Raw genomic sequence first — 16110 nt, 5'->3', positions numbered from 1 at the left:
AACATTGCTAAAATGCAGTTATATATGTTGCGGTCTCGGTGTTGGAATGTGTACGTGCCATGTTATTTCACAATTGCCCAATGGGTGGCAGTATAAACACACTAAGCATAGATATCTCATTCTAGAGGGCTTAATTCCCTCGCATGTTTTCCTGAAGCCAAACCGTCAACTATGTGTTATCAGCAGATACGTAGCCTACCGGAGCAATGGACTACCACCTTTGCTCGTCGGATTAGATTTTACAATTGCAAACGAGTTTAGAGCTGATCATTTTAAATAGGGTACACCGTGACAGATTTTGCCAAATGTGTCACTCACTAAAATACTATTATGTAGTAATTTTACTTTATGACTCGCATAATCTGATTAAAAGAATAAAAAAAAAAAAGAAATCAAAGTATAACGGACTCGAAATTGTATTGGCCTGCCGCCTACGTTCAAAAAGGGGGCCTTCGAACCCCTTGGCCAGAGCTGTTCAGTGAACGTCTACACGATTCCAGGATTGTGATTAATTACATGAAGTAAGAAATTGTCAGGTCCAACACATTTAAGTGAAACAAAAACAAAGACTACTCGGTCAGGTCAGACATGCAATGTTAGGCTATTAGTAAGAATTATATAACGCATCTAACATTGCACTTATGGGCCCTATAGAATCATTTAGGCCAGGGACGCCCCAGAGAGCTAGGTGTCATCCCAACCAATCCAGCTTTAGGTGCGTTGAATCAAATAATTAGCTGGTGGATAAACCTATAAGCAAACATCTCCAAGAGCTGGGCTGCTTGTTTTCTTCTTTTTTTGTCCTTTTATTTTATTGTGAAGCAGTGTTCAATAATATGTATAGTTACAACCCTCACACACCATTCAACAACTAACATCCTCTTAAGGGAACTTGGTCGTTTAACAACAGGATGTGTCTCTATCGCACAACGTGGCTGAAGCTCTCACCTTGGTGAGAACGAGGCAGGCATGCACTGTAGCCACGAACAGTGTTGCCATATCTGCCACGACCCTATCACAGACTATAAATTGTATGGTGGTAAAGCCCTGAAACATACCACTTCACACTAGTAATGAGCATACTGGTCAGTTAAATACGCCACAAACACCATGACGGTAAACATGCACGGGATTGACGAGTTTCAGATGTTTCGTATGTAGCTCCTACATTTTTTCCAGTATCTTTCACTGGCCTTGTCTCGATTTAATCTTGGCTGCTGACTGGTATGCAGTGCTGCACAGGTGTTTATTTTAGTTTGGCCTCTTCGTAAGAAGGCGCTGGGAAAGTGTTGCCATTTGAGAACCGGGCCGACTGTGGCTGACACATTGCATTACTGCCAGTCGATCACATGAAGAATGGGTTTGAGACGTGCGTCACATTACATACGAAGCATTGCACGTAGCAATAGGCTATATAGCCAGTAGTCTGAAACACTGTACTTTGTGTTTAATTTCTTTTCAGACGCACGCACGCCAAAACATAAAATAAGCCTAAATGTCACCTATGCAGGAAACATACGAACTTTCATGAAAATTAAAATAATAAGTTATTTATTTAGCTTTTTCATTTGTAACAATGGAAGTCCACATGGGTTGTGCAAGAGTTTTGGGTTTTGCTCCTAGTCTGATGGGGAAGTAGACTCTTTGGTGATTTAGTACAGCTAGGTCTCTGGCACCACACTATCTCCACCATTAACTTGTCAAAACATGGAACCCTTCAGTGATATGATTAAATGGAGCACATCTCTATCACACCATCCATACTCTGGTTTCCTTTGGTGTTATGATGCTAATCAGAGTGAGGGCTCAAGTTGGTCAAACTTGAAATCTCCTTTATGCATATCAATTATGTATGTCTTAAGTGTTTTAGATACAATTTTGTTGTGTAAAAAATTGGTGTAAAATTCACATATGTACGAGCAAACAAAATAGGCTCAAGAGCTCTCAAGAAAGCTTGGCAATGTTTCAACACTTCTTCCACCGTGTGACGAACACAAGAGATTCATCACAAACCGAGAAGTGTTTTGTCACGTTCCCATATTCCAGTCAGGTCATAAAACATCGGTAGTCCAACAATAGCAGTAACTCTTCAGAAATCAAACAATGTCCTTCATAATCAAAACCCTCAACATCAAATTAACACATTTGTCTAAAAAGAAACCATATAATAAAATGGTAAAAATAGATCTTAAAAATTGCTTATGATACACAGTAATCATAATATAGAATTAACTGCAGATTTAACATGGTTTCGCTATATACAGTAAAGTACTGTAAAAGTGCTGAGTTTTATATGTAGTCATTGTGTAGTGTAATAACCCACAGCGAAATCTCTGTTATAATAATACTGTTATTGAGAGGCACCACCATTTTCTCCTTTCCTCAGGTAACAATGCTGCTTCTCCTCTCTCCATCCAGGCTCCGTCATTGTGCCTTGGTTAATACTGAAAGAAAGGGTCGTCCAGAACCCAGCCAGCAGCAGCAGCCATGTTGGATCCACCGGTTGCAGTTTCTCCATTGCTCTGCAGTTTGGCAGGAGGCTGGAAGAAACCGGTTGGCCAGTAGTCCTCTGAATGGCTGTGGTGATGGCAAAGGATTGAGGCTCAGATGAGCCGGGAGTTGCGTAGGAACTGGATGAGTACTTTGTAGATGAAGGTGTATTGAGAGATGGTCTGCACCATCATCATCCTCTGCTGCCGAAGCATGTTGAGAGCGGTCGGGACGTCAAGCATCTGGGGGGTGGACGAGGGGGAGAGACAGTGATCGAAAGGGAAAGAAAGAGAGATGCAGCGAGACAGATGGAGGGAGAGAGAAAAACAGCACCTTAAAGGTTACGGTTCCTTAGTATTTCCGAGATGAATCATGTAAACGTTTCAATCCACAACAAGGCAGCCACACAGCATTATCAGTGCACATCTGATTTAAAACGGTGTTTGAACGAAGAAGCATGGAACAGGAAAACACAAGCACTGCCAATCTCCCCCAGGCCTCTGACGTCATGTGACCAGCGTGGTCATCACTGTGTGACCCCGTGCGTTTTACCTCGTTGTGTTCCAGGCAGGCGATCATGATCTCAGACAGGATGACCACCCCGGTGCGGCCCACCCCGGCGCTGCAGTGGACCAGCACAGGCAGGGTGGTGTTCTTGGCCTCGCTAGTGCTGTTGGTGTGTCTCCTCACTGACTGGATCTCCTCCAGGTACGCTGGGTTTGAGGAAGGGGGACGTGACACGGTCAAGTATCCACTGAGTAACAACACACAGCGTAAACACACGACACAGTTAACTCTGTGTGGGGTGACAGGTTCCAGTATGGGAGACTGGTTGCAGGAGACAACCCCTCCCCTTCACACAATTCACCTAGCCTACCTACTTCAGAACCTACCCATCCTCCCCTTCCCATCTTCCCCTTCCCCCCAGGCTAGCGCCGCCGCTACTCACTGAGGAAGCCTTTGAAGTCCTCGGGGCAGCCGTGGTCGGGCCAGTCCGTGTACTGCAGGTGCCACACCGTCCTCTCCTGGCCCGTCAGCAGGTGCTTGATCTTCAGGCCCGTGGTGGCGTAGCAGCCCGAGTCCGTGCGGAAGCGCGTGGTGATCTTGAAGCGGCCGTATGTCACCGTGTTGTGGCGCGAGCCCAGACGAGGCCAGTAGCGGAAGCTCTTCTCCCGGCCGCCCTCCTGGAACACGAACGAGGCCATGGGGGTCAGGCGATGTTTATTTGATTTGTTTGTTCTTTTTTGTGTGTGTGTGTGTGTGTGAAGGGGACACCCGATGGGACACGTGCGTAGGCGCGAGTGCCTACCTCTTCAGCGGTGACCATGGCTATGATGGCGACGCCCTGCTCCCACACCATTTGCCAGAAGTCCTGGCAGGTGTTGGAGAGCGGGCCCTGCGAGGCGATGTAGCTCCACTCGTCTCCGCCCACCGTTATCTACGGGCGCACAGGGGAGGGGACATGAGGATGAGTGTGTCAGGCCTCAGCCAGGGAGCCAGGCGCCCCCTGTGGGTGAAGCAGCAGCACTGCTCTCAGCAGCACTGCTCTCACCTCTGTCACACACTTGATTAACAAGCCAATGATTGACACTGACAGTGACTGACAGAAATCTTCACTGATCGAGAATGAAGATGATCTCAAGGATGCTTGGTAAGGTGTGTGTGTGTGCTCCAGGCGTACCCGGACGTGCGAGGCGTTGATGTAGCCCGTGTTGTTCTCCTTGGTGGGCACCAGCTCCACGCGCGTGTCGTCGTAGGGCAGCACGTCCTGGAAGCGGTTGCGCTCGCCGCTCTCAGGCAGCAGGGCGATGTTGCAGTCCCCGTTGGGCCGCCGCTTCGGAATCTGCTCGTACTCTGTAAACACCATGCCCTGCTCCAGACGCTGTTCTAGAACCTTACACTGAGATACACACCCGCACACACCCACACACACCCGCACACACCCACAAACACATAAAAATAATGAGACTTAACAGACTAGCTGAATGCTATATCTATGGCACCACTTACTGTAAAGTTTTAGGTACATTAAGTAAGTGTTAATATACCTAGCCTGAGAGTAAAACATCAAATCCTACATCCACAGGTACTGATTCTTGAGGTAAACGTACCAAACATTACAAGTACAGGAGGGCCGTCCAAATGTCCCTCCTACTAGAGCAAGCTGCGAAATTCCAACCGCAAATCGGTCTGACTGTCTATCAACATTCCCTATGGTGTCCCGCCTCCACCACCACTGAGCCAGAGAGATCCAGAGGCTGTGGTCTGGGCCTTACCCTCTCGTCGTTGGAGGCCAGCTCGGGCTCGTCCTTGCCCTGGTCGTGCAGCGGCAGCCTGGACAGGGTCAGGCCGTTGAGGGCCGCCACCTTCAGGGGGCCCATCTTCTTCACCTCCGCCCGCGACCCCTTCTTCATACCCTGGTCAGACATCGGAGAGAGGGAGAGGAACAGTCCGGTTGAGGGTGGGCACGTGGAGACGAGACGAGTGACAAATGAGAAAGAAGGAGGGAGATGTTGACAAGAGGGAGAGTGGATACAACTGGGGCCGACGAGAGAGAGAAAAAGAGAGACAGAGACAGAGAGATAGAGGAGGGCGTGGGAAAGGTTCTCAGCAGTCACACAGGGTGCTCTCCTGGGGAATGTTGCCCGTCTGGTTTTACAGGTGACCCTGCTGCATTACGTTCAGCCAAGCCACATGCTGTCAGTGTCTTGTTTATGTGACTGCCTCGGTGCTCTGATACTACCCACAACGCACCTCGGGATTGATGTCACAGGGGAAAAATTGTGCCTAACAGGCTCGTTCAGTCGACAGCGTCATGTCACTTGATGATAACGACCCAAATGACACGTGTTGAAAGGATCAAAGGATTCTTTACTTCTCTTCCTGCCGTCTGCCCTGCCATTGACATTGATAACTTCACCAAAAACAAATCAGTAGGTCATAGTACAGTAGTGGTGTTAATGACTTGTGTGTGTGAGTGTGCGTGTCTTACTGGAGGAGGCAGGCCTTCCACAGTCTTCTTGGCGGCAGGCACGTCAGACACGGGCCTCTTCTTGGTCTTGTTGTATTTGGCCTGGCTGCTCAGGTCTCCCTCCGACACCGAGGGCATCATCCTGGGCTGCTGCTGACGGGCCAGGTACACCGCCTCCGCCTCGGGGATCAGCGGGTGCGTCTGATAGGCCAGCGGCCCGGTCAGGGCGGGGTCGAGGGAGGAGCCCGTGGGGTAGGCGGGCGGCGGCTCCAAGGGGATCTGAGCCAGGGAGACCAGGTGGTGTTGCTGGGGGTCTGGATGAGACGCGCCCCCGCCCAGGGCGTCCTGGGACCGGGGCGTGTGGCGCCCGCCGTCGTCCTCGAACTCCTCCTCCTCGCCGCTGCTGTGCACCAGCATGGTGGCCTCCGACAGAGACTTTTTGTGGCCGTAGCGCACGTCCTCCTTCCCCTCCCCGCCGTCCTCCGACTTGGTACGCTCCAGGAACACGTCGAGCTGCGAGCCCCGGGAGGGGCCACGCTGGGCGGGGGGGGGAGTGGAGGCCGTGTCGGCCGCCGAGGCCGAGACGGTCCTCTCCTTCACCCTCATGCCCTCCAGGCTGTAGGCCAGGCCAGCGATCTCGATGGAGTTGCGTTTCTGGGAGAGGTGGGGGTGTCGGTGGGGGGGTGCGGCCAGGAACAGGGGCTCGGACACCTCCTGGAGGGAGTGGGCCACGGGGAGGCTGTCTTCCTGGAAGGTCTGGACCGAGTGGTGGACCCGGCGGGTGATGATCAGGTCCGGGTTGCTGCTGCTCACGTACAGGTGGCGGGACAGGTCGGGCGTGCTGTTGGCGGGCCGCGGGTGGGCGCCATACGGGTAGGGCGGCGGCGGGCGGTACACCTGGGTCCTCATGATGTTGGGCGCCGGGTAGTCCTGGGCCTGCTGCAGCTGGACATTGGTGAGCTCGGGCACGCTGACGGCGCCCACCACGGGCCTCCTCTCGCTGGGGTGGGGGTACGGCGAGGGGCTGTGGAAGCTGGAGTTCAGGTGGAAGGGGTAGTGGTGGTGGGCACCGCCCCCGTGCTCCCCGCGGATCTCCGGCTGGCTGTACACCAGGGGGTCGGGCCGGCTGTAGGCGTACGAGTTCCCGATGTTCAGGTTCCGCATGGAGTGGCTCTGCCGGTGCTCCTGGGTCAGAACCATCCCCCCTCCTCCTCCTCCTCCCCCCCCGCGGGTCTTCTGCCTCATCACCGTCTCGTAGTCGGGCGTGGCCCGGTAGGACGGCGGGATGAGGGCGCTGTGGCGGTGGGTGGGGACGTAGTCGGGCCGCGTGACGTCGCTGCCCGTGATGGAGGGGTTGGAGGACATGGGCGAGGGCTGCAGGTAGTGCTGGGGGTTGGTGAGCGAGCTGGTGCTGTGGGCGCTGTACACGCTGCCGTTGCGTAGGCGCCCGCCGCCGCCGCCACCGTACTCCAGCGGGGAGCGGTCCAGGCTCGTCTGGGAGTGGTAGTAGTAGCCGTTCTGGTTGTTGATGTACAGGTTGTCTACAGCCGCGGCGGGAGAACACACACACAGAGACACACAGACAGACACAGACACACACACACACACACACAGACAGACACACACACACACAATTAAACGAGGTTCACTCTCAGGAACAGAGCAGTTTTAATTCCCAGCCCTAACTAGCTAGCTGTGACGTGTTGGAATCCTAGTTGGGGCGTGGTGGGGGTACCTTGCGAGGACGTGTAGGGCTCGGTGAAGTGGCCGTTGTAGTGCATCTGGGGCGGGGGCATCATGTAGGCCTGGGGCTTTGGCTGGGAGCGGACATGAGACAAGAGGAGGACTGAGTTAGCGAGCACACATGATCCTGCTGCTGCCAGGGAGAGCAGAGGCGCTATCCGACAGTGCTGCAGGGGCACTGCTATGACAGCACTGCTATGGGATGAGGAAGAGGAAGGCATCTGTCATGTGCTGCCCTGTGCATGCCATAGCTTTGCAGGTCGAGAAGAAATGTGTGTGTGTGAGAGAGAGCGAGAGCGAGAGCGAGAGAGAGAGAGAGAGAGAGAGAGAGAGAGAGAGAGAGAGAGAGAGAGAGGGTGTGTGCGTGTAATAGGTGACCTTCTGTGTGTGGATGTGTGGCATACCAGAGACAACCGGGTGGAGGATCTTCGTCTGACTGGGTTCACGGCTGTGGGTTGGGTTTGGCTGAAACATTCAAAACAAAAGTGAATCACTTTGAAACTGAAAACACAAGGATACCCTTTTCAATAGAAACGGGTTACGACGAAACTGAACACAGTCAGTTCAAAATTAAAACATCTATAATCCAATCAGGACTCCAGTCAACTGGGATGCGATAGTGGCATGAATCAGAAAATCGAGCTAGTTTCGTGAGTATTGTGTTTGTCACGTCCAAATGGTGCCTGTGGAGCTTCCACATGCTGCAGGCCAGATCAGATGGACGGACATGTTCTGGTCAGAACTGAGATGGCTGGGAAGGAGGAAACATCCAGTGGAGAACTCAAGTTCCTAAAACCTTTGGGTCAATGTGCTTTCGTGGTGAAAAGCTCTCTCTCTATCCTGTGTGTGCCTCTGGGTCTGGTGTGTCTCTCTCTCTGAGCTTGTCTCTCTCTCCGCCTGTCTCTCCCTCTCTCTAAAGTCAAGCTTCATGTAGCTATGGGCAGGCCTGTGGCTTGGGGTTAAGGGGGGGGGGGGGTATTGGGAGTGGTTCAGTTTTTTTTTGGGGGGGGGGGGGTGCTGTAGGTGGGGGGGCCGGAGATCAGCGTTGCTCACCCCTTGTTAGAAGGCAGAGAGGGACGAGAGAGCATTGGAAAGCGAGGAAAGTAAAGAGTGAGAATGGACTTCTGGGAGCCCTCAGAAGGCGGGGGGTCAGACTCCTCTCTGGAGAGGAGAGGGACAGAAGTGAGGCCGCGCCTAAGAGGTTACACACACACACACACCACAGACACACACACAGAGACACACACTCGCACACCACAAACACACACACACACACACACAGACACAAGTCAGACCACACACCCACATATAAAGACACAGGAACAGGACCAGACACATTAAGAGGGACACTTACAGGCTGCTCTTGTTAATCTTATAAAACTTGTGCCGGGCCAGACACATCCGGCACACATATTTGGAGGTTTCCATGTCTTCCTGCAGAGAGCAGAAAGAAAGCAGGCAAACAGTGAGCCATTCTGCACACGGAGGAGGCCGCTTGCTGATTCACACCCACAACACTCATCCACCACATTTTGAAATACCTCTATCCAGTGCTACGTGGCCAAACATTCATAGCATAGCGTCCTGGTCAAGATGACATGTAAACGCTTACACACACACACACACCAAAATACACACAGGTGCATCACTGACTGACGGCTAACTCAATCTCTGGAACAGTCTATTTAGAGAGCAGACACTCCTGGAGAGAAGGGGGGGGGGCACAGAGTGAGAGAGGGCGAAGGAGAGAGAAAGAGAGAGAGCGCAGAGGGACAGGAGTGGTCCGGCTGTGGCGCGGGGCTGTGGGTGGAATACTTGCCGTCTGGAACTGAACGCTCTCCTCTTTGTTCGCCAGCTCCAGGGCAAAGAAGGACTTGTTGTGAGTCATGTTGTTAATCTCATTCCACCTACACAACCAATTAAAAAGACACACACACACACACAGGCAAACGCATGAGGTGACGGCAGTCTCATGACACTGTAGAAAGCCACAGCCTCTCTGGGACAGAAGGAACCAGCCGTGGATCGGGTGGCGGTTTGGCGTACCTGAAGACAAGGGGGGGGCGGCCGTTCTTGTGCTTAACGAAGATGCCGTCCAGACATGCTCCCAGGAGGATGTCGGTGCCTTGGCTGTCCTGTGGAAGGGCAGGGGGGGGGGGGGGGGGGGGGGGGGGGGGGGGAGAGGAGAGAGAGAGAGGAAGCGTCAAAGGGTAATCCTTAATGAAGGGGAACATTTGACTGGGTGGTGGATGCAGAAGCAGGTAAGCCCCGGCTCAGCCTGGCGAGAGAGGCAGCATGGGGGACGCTAATAAAGAACTCAACCCCCATGACAGAATCAAACACGCCCACTGCTTGCTTGACTCGCAAGAGTTACTGAAACCATTCGAGAGAGGTGCCGGAAAAATCTATCCCCATCCCAGTCTCTTAAGCATTGGGTGAGCGGTTTTCAAAGGGTAAGGTATGCTGTCTGTGTGGTCTGGAGGGGGGGGGGGGGGGGGGGGGGTGCTAACCTTGGCTTGGTAGCTCTCCTGCCCATAGCCCTCCATCTTTTCCACCTCCAACATGTACAGCATCTCAGCCTCTGGAGCGGGCAGTCCCCTAGTATGGAGAGAGAGAGAGAACAGCACACTGTTCACTACACCCCGACAACAACAGAATGATGTGTGTCAGTCTGGTGGAGCTGAATACGGAAGACAACATTCACATACAGACTGTCCGTCTGCTTGTCTGTCTGTCTGCTTGTCTGTGTCTGACACAGACAAGCAGATACAAGATAGACAGGGAGACAGAATACGTTTTTGTCTCCTTCCCCCAACCATGCTCCAACTCCACCGACGTCAGCTTGATCGTATCTTGCATCTGTTTCAACATGCTCAATAGACACATAAGCAAAACCATCTCAAAACAAATACATGTGGGCACACACACACGGAGACACACACACATATCTGAACTCTTGACCCTCCCACCCCAACCTGACACCTCCATGCCTGCCTGCCTGCCTCCCGCCTGCCTTCAACTAGGGCCAAGTATGAGAGCTATTCCTAAGGATGTTCTCTGCTTTTTACAGCCCATTCCGTCCACCAATCTCTCTCCAGATAGATAAGAGAAAGAGAGAGAGAGAGAAAGAGAGAGGGAGAGACAGAGAGAGAGAGAGACCGAGAGAGAGAGAGATAGAGAGAGAGAGAGAGAGAGAGAGAGAGAGAGAGAGAGAGAGAGAGAGAGAGAGAGAGGGAGAGACAGAGGGAGACAGTCGGTCCACCTGTGGGGAGGATGAAAAACCTGCATGTTGGAAGGAGGGTAGACGAGAAACAGATGTCTTTGGATTAGGAGAGGAGAGAAACGAACGGGTCTTGGTGCCAGCTCTGACTCCAGCTCTGGCCCTTTCATCTCGCCTGCGAGTAAATCATGGGCGCGGGCCCGTGGTCAGGCAGGCTTATATGGGGACTGCTAAGTGAGAGCAGATGAGGACGGGGCCGGCTACATGTGGACCTGGAGAGAATTAAAAACCCGGCCTGCCTGCGTCAGCATGGGAGAGATGTGAGGCTGTTTTTCTCAGGAGAATGAGAGGCGTGTGTGTGTGTGTGTAGCTTCGCCACAGATGGAGGACAGGTTGCCGGGGATGCTGGGACTTGGTGTCTTCTCTAACCTGTAGTTCTGGTAGAGCAGAGCCACCTTCTGAGTGGCCTCCTCCAGGACTCTCTCATCCTGGATCCAACCCTGCGCAGACAAGACAGACAGAGCTCGGGACATCTACGGTACATCGCCTTGGAATACGCAGCCCAGGTTAGCCGGTGGTTTAGGATGAAACCGAATCATACTTACAATGGGGAACAGAACAAACTTCTGGAGGAAGTCCTGAGACTCGTATCGATTAAAGTCTCCAAAGTCAGCTGAAACAGACAAATGCGTGTTCTGTCAAACAGAGACAATGAAGAAATGCCGATTGAATTCACGCTGAATGTACCGGGGTGGTTTGTATCTAAAAGTAGGTTGAATTTCATTACGCGTCTATTTACAACTTCAGAAGGCCGACAGAGTTTGCGTCCGAATGGCGTGATGTTTCTTTGGGGGAGGGCTGTGGATGGTGTTTGATGAGCAGACAAGCTACTTTTAGGGAGCAGGGGATCCGTTCGTTAGGGCAGGGGATCGCTGCGGCATGTAGTGATCCAAATGCTCTCAGCCACCTCAGCCTGGCCTCAGCAATGCCTGCCATCCTTGGCCTAAGCCATGCTAACGTGCTGCGCCGGGCAAAAATAGAAGCTGCCCGACATTACACATATAGAACTACTAAAGAAACGTACCGGGAGAAACATTTTTTAAGAAAAAACTATTGTACGGTGCCTTAACACTTTGCACGATTATCCAAGCCTTGAAGACAATCTTGGTCTTCTGCCTGGGCCTCCTCCTCTCTGTTCTGCACACTGTCCTGTCCTTTGGACCTGGTGGTGGTGGAGTAAGTGATCTCAGCGGCTGGGCTATGTTAACACCCAGGCCAGTAACTGGCACTGCCTGATATAACTTTGCCAGCAGTGTCTGAGATTCTTCTGGACAGACAGAAGCTGGAGGAGTACCTTTCAGGCAGACTGGAGACTAATGTTCAGGGGGTTTAACACTGGCTGAAACCCACAACCCCCAGAACTGTTTTATTGTTTGGTCTGAGTTTTGATGGTGCTTGTTAAGTGCTCTACATTAACAGTCCCATGAAAGACATTATAAAACAGAAAATAGAATAGTGGACTTGACTTGACTACGGACTAACTCTCAGACTACAGCCCAACTCCAGAACTCATTGCAGAACTGCATGCTGAGGGTTCTCTAAAATTCTAAATATTTCAGGCCAAAGTTCACATTCTTTCTCAGAATCAATACGGTTTCTACGGTCTGGAATTCACACCAGTGAGCAGCGGGGGCTGTGTAGTGGCAAAAACATTCACTTAGTTGTGGTCTAAGGAATTGTGCAGTATGTTGCAAAATGTCTATGAAGTTTTGTGCAAGTTTGGTCAACATGTGAGTAAAGAGGCATGTTTCATTACCTTGCACTGCCAGGCCAGCCAATCGGATAGCCTGTTCTATAGAGCATGGGATTCTGCCTTCCAAAACATCTTTCTTTAACTGTAGGTAATACTGATATCTATAGAAGGAGAGAGAGAGAGTATGTTATTGTATGAGTAGAGGGAGAGAGAGAGTAGGTTACTATTGTACATGTAAGTAGAGATAGAGCGCAGGTCACTATTGTACGAGTATGTAGAGAGTAGTTTACTGTTGTAGTAGAGAGTAGATTTCTATTGTACGAGTATGGAGAGAGAGAAAGTAACTAACCGTACAAGCAGGTAAAGGGAGAGTAGTTTACTGTACGAGTAGAAGCGAGAGAGTGTGGAGGAGTAAATGAGTGTGTTCTTGTATAAGCGGGCGAGTTCGAAAACTAAAAAAGGCAAAGAAAAGGGAACGAACGCGAGAGAAGGGTGGCGTGGGGGTGAGAGAGTGGGGGAGTCAGTGACTGAACACGGAACCAAAAGGAGGAAGGGGACAGGGCGAGGCGTGGATCGGCTCTTCTGCCGTGGGGAGGGGGCTCTCCGTCCGGCTGTGCTGCGTGACCCTCCTCACCTGGTGATCTCCTGCTGCAGCTGGGACACGCTAGGCACGTAGAACACCACCCCCAGGTACACGGTGGGCTCCAGGCCGTACTTGTCCAGCTGCTTCTTCAGGGGCTTCTCCAGGTCGATCCATCGCTGCTGGTTCTGCTTGTTGAAGTACCAGAGGCTGAAGAATGTTATCTGGGGGAATGAACAGAGACAGAGCAAGAGAGAGAACAGGAGAGAAAGGGTGTGGGCAAACGAGAGAAGGAAAGAGGACACTGTCACACAAGGGACAAGAATCATGGGACCCGGAGCGAGGCTACAGCATGCATCTTAAAAGACATGACGAAACAACACAGAAGCTGATGGGATCGAAGTATGTGGGAGTTCATCTTACCAATGAAAGGCTTAATTACTGTCTATGGAGGGGCAATCCCTTTCAGCATTGTGAGAAGAATACACGCATTCATCTAAAGCCATCCACAGAGCTGCACCATGGAGCATGTGAAGCTCCAGCAGGCTGCCACTCCCCGCTCAGTCTTGTGACTGTCTGGCCAGAGCCGAGAAGTATGCATCATAACACGCCAGGTTGGCTTGAGGTGACCTGGAGCCTATTGTTTTTTTGGAAGGGAGGATCTCCCACAAGACTCATTACCTGATCGTTACCAACCACAGTTAGGTCATTCCGGCTAACTCTGGAAGACGCCCTGTTTTTGTGCAAACATGAAGTCATCCAAAGTAATGTGCTTGACAAGTGTGATGACTAAAGAGCTTAAGTAAATAACTAGGCACATAACAGAACCTAGAGAAATTAAGACCTGTTCTTTCTACCGCTGAAATTAAACTTACAACTGCAAATCAACCGTGCTCTGTTTATTCCAGTGTGCTGTCACAAGACTTCTCGCCGACATCATGTGACCCCGCGTATCACAACTCTCCTGAAGAGCGCAAGCTCATCTTGGCTCTGTTGACAGTTCGGCGTGTTGCACATCCAAAACCATTGGAATTCAAACTGTCCCCCCATTGCAAGGGTTCAAACTCTGTTCACACCACCATCTCTCTCTATTGGTAGAGGCTCATGACCTTTCAACAAAAACCGCATCCATTCCAGAGAGGAACAGAGGGCAAACAGCTAAGCCAATGCAGGCACAAACAGCTATTTGTCTATCTACAGTATAGCGTGTTGCCCTCCACATGGCTGACTACCTCAAACGCTGCATACGTGATTTAGACTAGGTTCTAAAACATGATATGACTGGCATGGAGCCACGTCTTACACAGTGTCATGCTGCGGTCTAGTTTCATCTTCTGATCAAATCAGAAACCAACATTACCTATAAAGAGAGTTTTACTGAGGAACACAGGTGGGTGTATTATTATATTCCCATTAGTCCTTGTCACAATTACGTGACAGGATATGACTAAGGGCCCGTGGAACGTCTGTGACAATGACAAACGTCTTGTGATCCATAGCCGCATTGACCCATAGACTACTTTGACATGACAATGTTGGCTACTCGAGTCTTGACAAGCATAGACAGCGTCAGAGTAACAAGTGGTCTATAACAAACACATGTGACAACAATTACGGCATGTGTGTTTCGGCATGCTCATACATACCTCCCGTAACTCAAGTCTCTGGGCAACTGCCTCCAGACATTCCTGACCGGTGCTTTCCACAGAAAGAGTAAACTCAACAAACTCGCCATTGAGCAGCTGAATGCGGGTGACCAGACAGCTCTTGCTGGAGACTGTGTACCTTCGAGTTCTTTTGAGTTTTAGGCCAAATGGCAAGGGCATGTTTAAGATCCTTGTGCAGGCAGGCCCTTCCTTTAAGAGTCCAGAAATAGGCTACTTGTCCAGCTGCCCCTTCACAGAGTGACTGGATGTGAGGCCATCCACAATTCAGGAACATGCATACCTGTTGGAGAAGACAGAAATAACGTTATGGCAGACTAAACCAGACGCTAATTTTTGACAGCCCAGTTCATCTTACAGAGATGACAAATGCCTAATTGTTGATGGCAGGGGCCTGCAGCCAATTCTGTGTTGTGTTCAGGCAATCTATTGTCTAATCACGACCACAGCACAGTCATCACAACTGTACAAAACCACACTGGCCTAAATACTAGTACTAGCTTGCTGCGTCCTGCTTAGATGTGCTCTAGGAAACCCTTGAACTTATTAGTTACGGTAAGCCTCTTAAAATGTGGAGCATCTTCTTTCTAACAGAAGTCACTAGTGTCAGAGACGTCATGAGCTCCTCCATACCATAGTAACATCTAGCTTGCTAACTAACTCATAGTCTTCATTTAGTTGTCAATGTGTAAATAGTTGTGCAGATTAGTAGCTAACCATTAACGTTACAAATACGATGTACGGACACTGCCTCACTGCACTCAATACATGGACATTTTATACTGTTATATTACTAAACAAAAATAAGGCATTGCTAAATGGTTTTACAATGAAAAAACTGCCTCCTGCTGAGGTCGTGTTTATCTTTAACGGCTGTCCCACATGCAATAGAAGGAGTAACAGATTGGGATCAGCAATAAGCACAAACTCTTCAGTAGATAACTATCAGTATAGTTCTTCAGCCAGTGGGTATGGATTCAACAGACTCATTTACTACCACAGTTCCTTAACACATGCTTGGTGCAACAAGTCGTAAATTACTGTAACATTCTAGCCAACGTATTCAATTATTTGGCGCTATATGCTAATGTTATAACTTACAGTTTCATATTCACCATTAACATATACAGTACAGCATGTAAAACACACGATTCCAGAACATGTCCAGTACAGCAACACTCTAATAAGAGCTTTTTTGGAGAGAAAAAAATTCCAGTGCTCGAAGCCTAAATATCAACTGCTGAACTGCGTCGGCTAGTAAACTAGCTACGCTAGCTAGCTGCAAGCCAAGTGCAAGCTCGGCGTTTGCCCAGAATCAGAAAGCAAGCATCATCAATATCGCTGGGAAAGTTTTCCTCTACATGATCATACCTGTCAAAGGCAAATAAATCAGTTTCATATTTGTGTAATCCCTTGCGACCATCAATACTAGTTTCCTCTGAAAGGTCTAACACTACATGTTGGGTTTCAAACTTGGAAAGTACGACTCCATGCCTAAATCCGATCCGAAATCTAACCAACACAACCAACGTGCTTCACTTCCTGCCGAGACTACAGCAACAAGTGGATCCCTACATCCGCGGGTCTACATTCTACCACTTTTCCCAAAACGTTTGCAGATCAACATAGCCCATAATCAGGAAATCATATATATTTTTTATAACGTATAGTTACAATATTTATTTCAAC

The 16110-nt window shown here is 50.3% G+C and overlaps 1 protein-coding gene across 3 annotated transcripts; it reads right to left on the bottom strand.

Moving 5' to 3' along the window:
- Positions 1-1523: 1523 nt before the first annotated feature.
- On the bottom strand, positions 1524-15967 carry ptpn21 (protein tyrosine phosphatase non-receptor type 21). Of its 3 annotated transcripts, none has more exons than XM_047013957.1 (20): positions 15793-15967; positions 14404-14704; positions 12812-12981; positions 12241-12338; positions 11030-11097; positions 10854-10924; positions 9715-9802; positions 9251-9339; positions 9024-9111; positions 8559-8638; positions 8258-8365; positions 7609-7669; positions 7197-7278; positions 5483-7002; positions 4767-4907; positions 4172-4390; positions 3800-3928; positions 3440-3674; positions 3043-3203; positions 1524-2732 (listed from the first exon to the last, which is right to left on the bottom strand). In XM_047013957.1, the coding sequence occupies exons 2-20, from the start codon at positions 14581-14583 to the stop codon at positions 2604-2606; spliced, it is 3717 nt and encodes a 1238-aa protein (XP_046869913.1). In that variant the 5' UTR covers positions 14584-14704; positions 15793-15967; the 3' UTR covers positions 1524-2603. The 3 variants fall into 3 exon arrangements, with proteins under 3 accessions (XP_046869913.1, XP_046869915.1, XP_046869916.1); XM_047013959.1 differs by lacking the exon at positions 15793-15967 and adding an exon at positions 15523-15768; XM_047013960.1 differs by lacking the exon at positions 8258-8365.
- Positions 15968-16110: the final 143 nt, after the last annotated feature.

This window comes from Hypomesus transpacificus, chromosome 3 (genome assembly GCF_021917145.1).
Source record: "Hypomesus transpacificus isolate Combined female chromosome 3, fHypTra1, whole genome shotgun sequence".
Taxonomy (NCBI): Eukaryota; Metazoa; Chordata; class Actinopteri; order Osmeriformes; family Osmeridae; genus Hypomesus; species Hypomesus transpacificus.
This window is presented reverse-complemented; position numbering and strand designations above follow the sequence as displayed.

What these genes read in the sequence shown, in the direction of transcription:
- ptpn21 (XM_047013957.1), bottom strand. Translation starts at nt 14,583, where the DNA reads ATGCCCTTGCCATTTGGCCTAAAACTCAAAAGAACTCGAAGGTACACA. An exon ending in TGGAAGGCCTGCCTCCTCCA is followed by an intron (nt 4,908 to 5,482) that starts GTAAGACACGCA and finishes ATGTCTGACCAG; the next exon opens with GGTATGAAGAAGGGGTCGCG. An exon ending in CCATGGTCACCGCTGAAGAG is followed by an intron (nt 3,675 to 3,799) that starts GTAGGCACTCGC and finishes TTCGTGTTCCAG; the next exon opens with GAGGGCGGCCGGGAGAAGAG.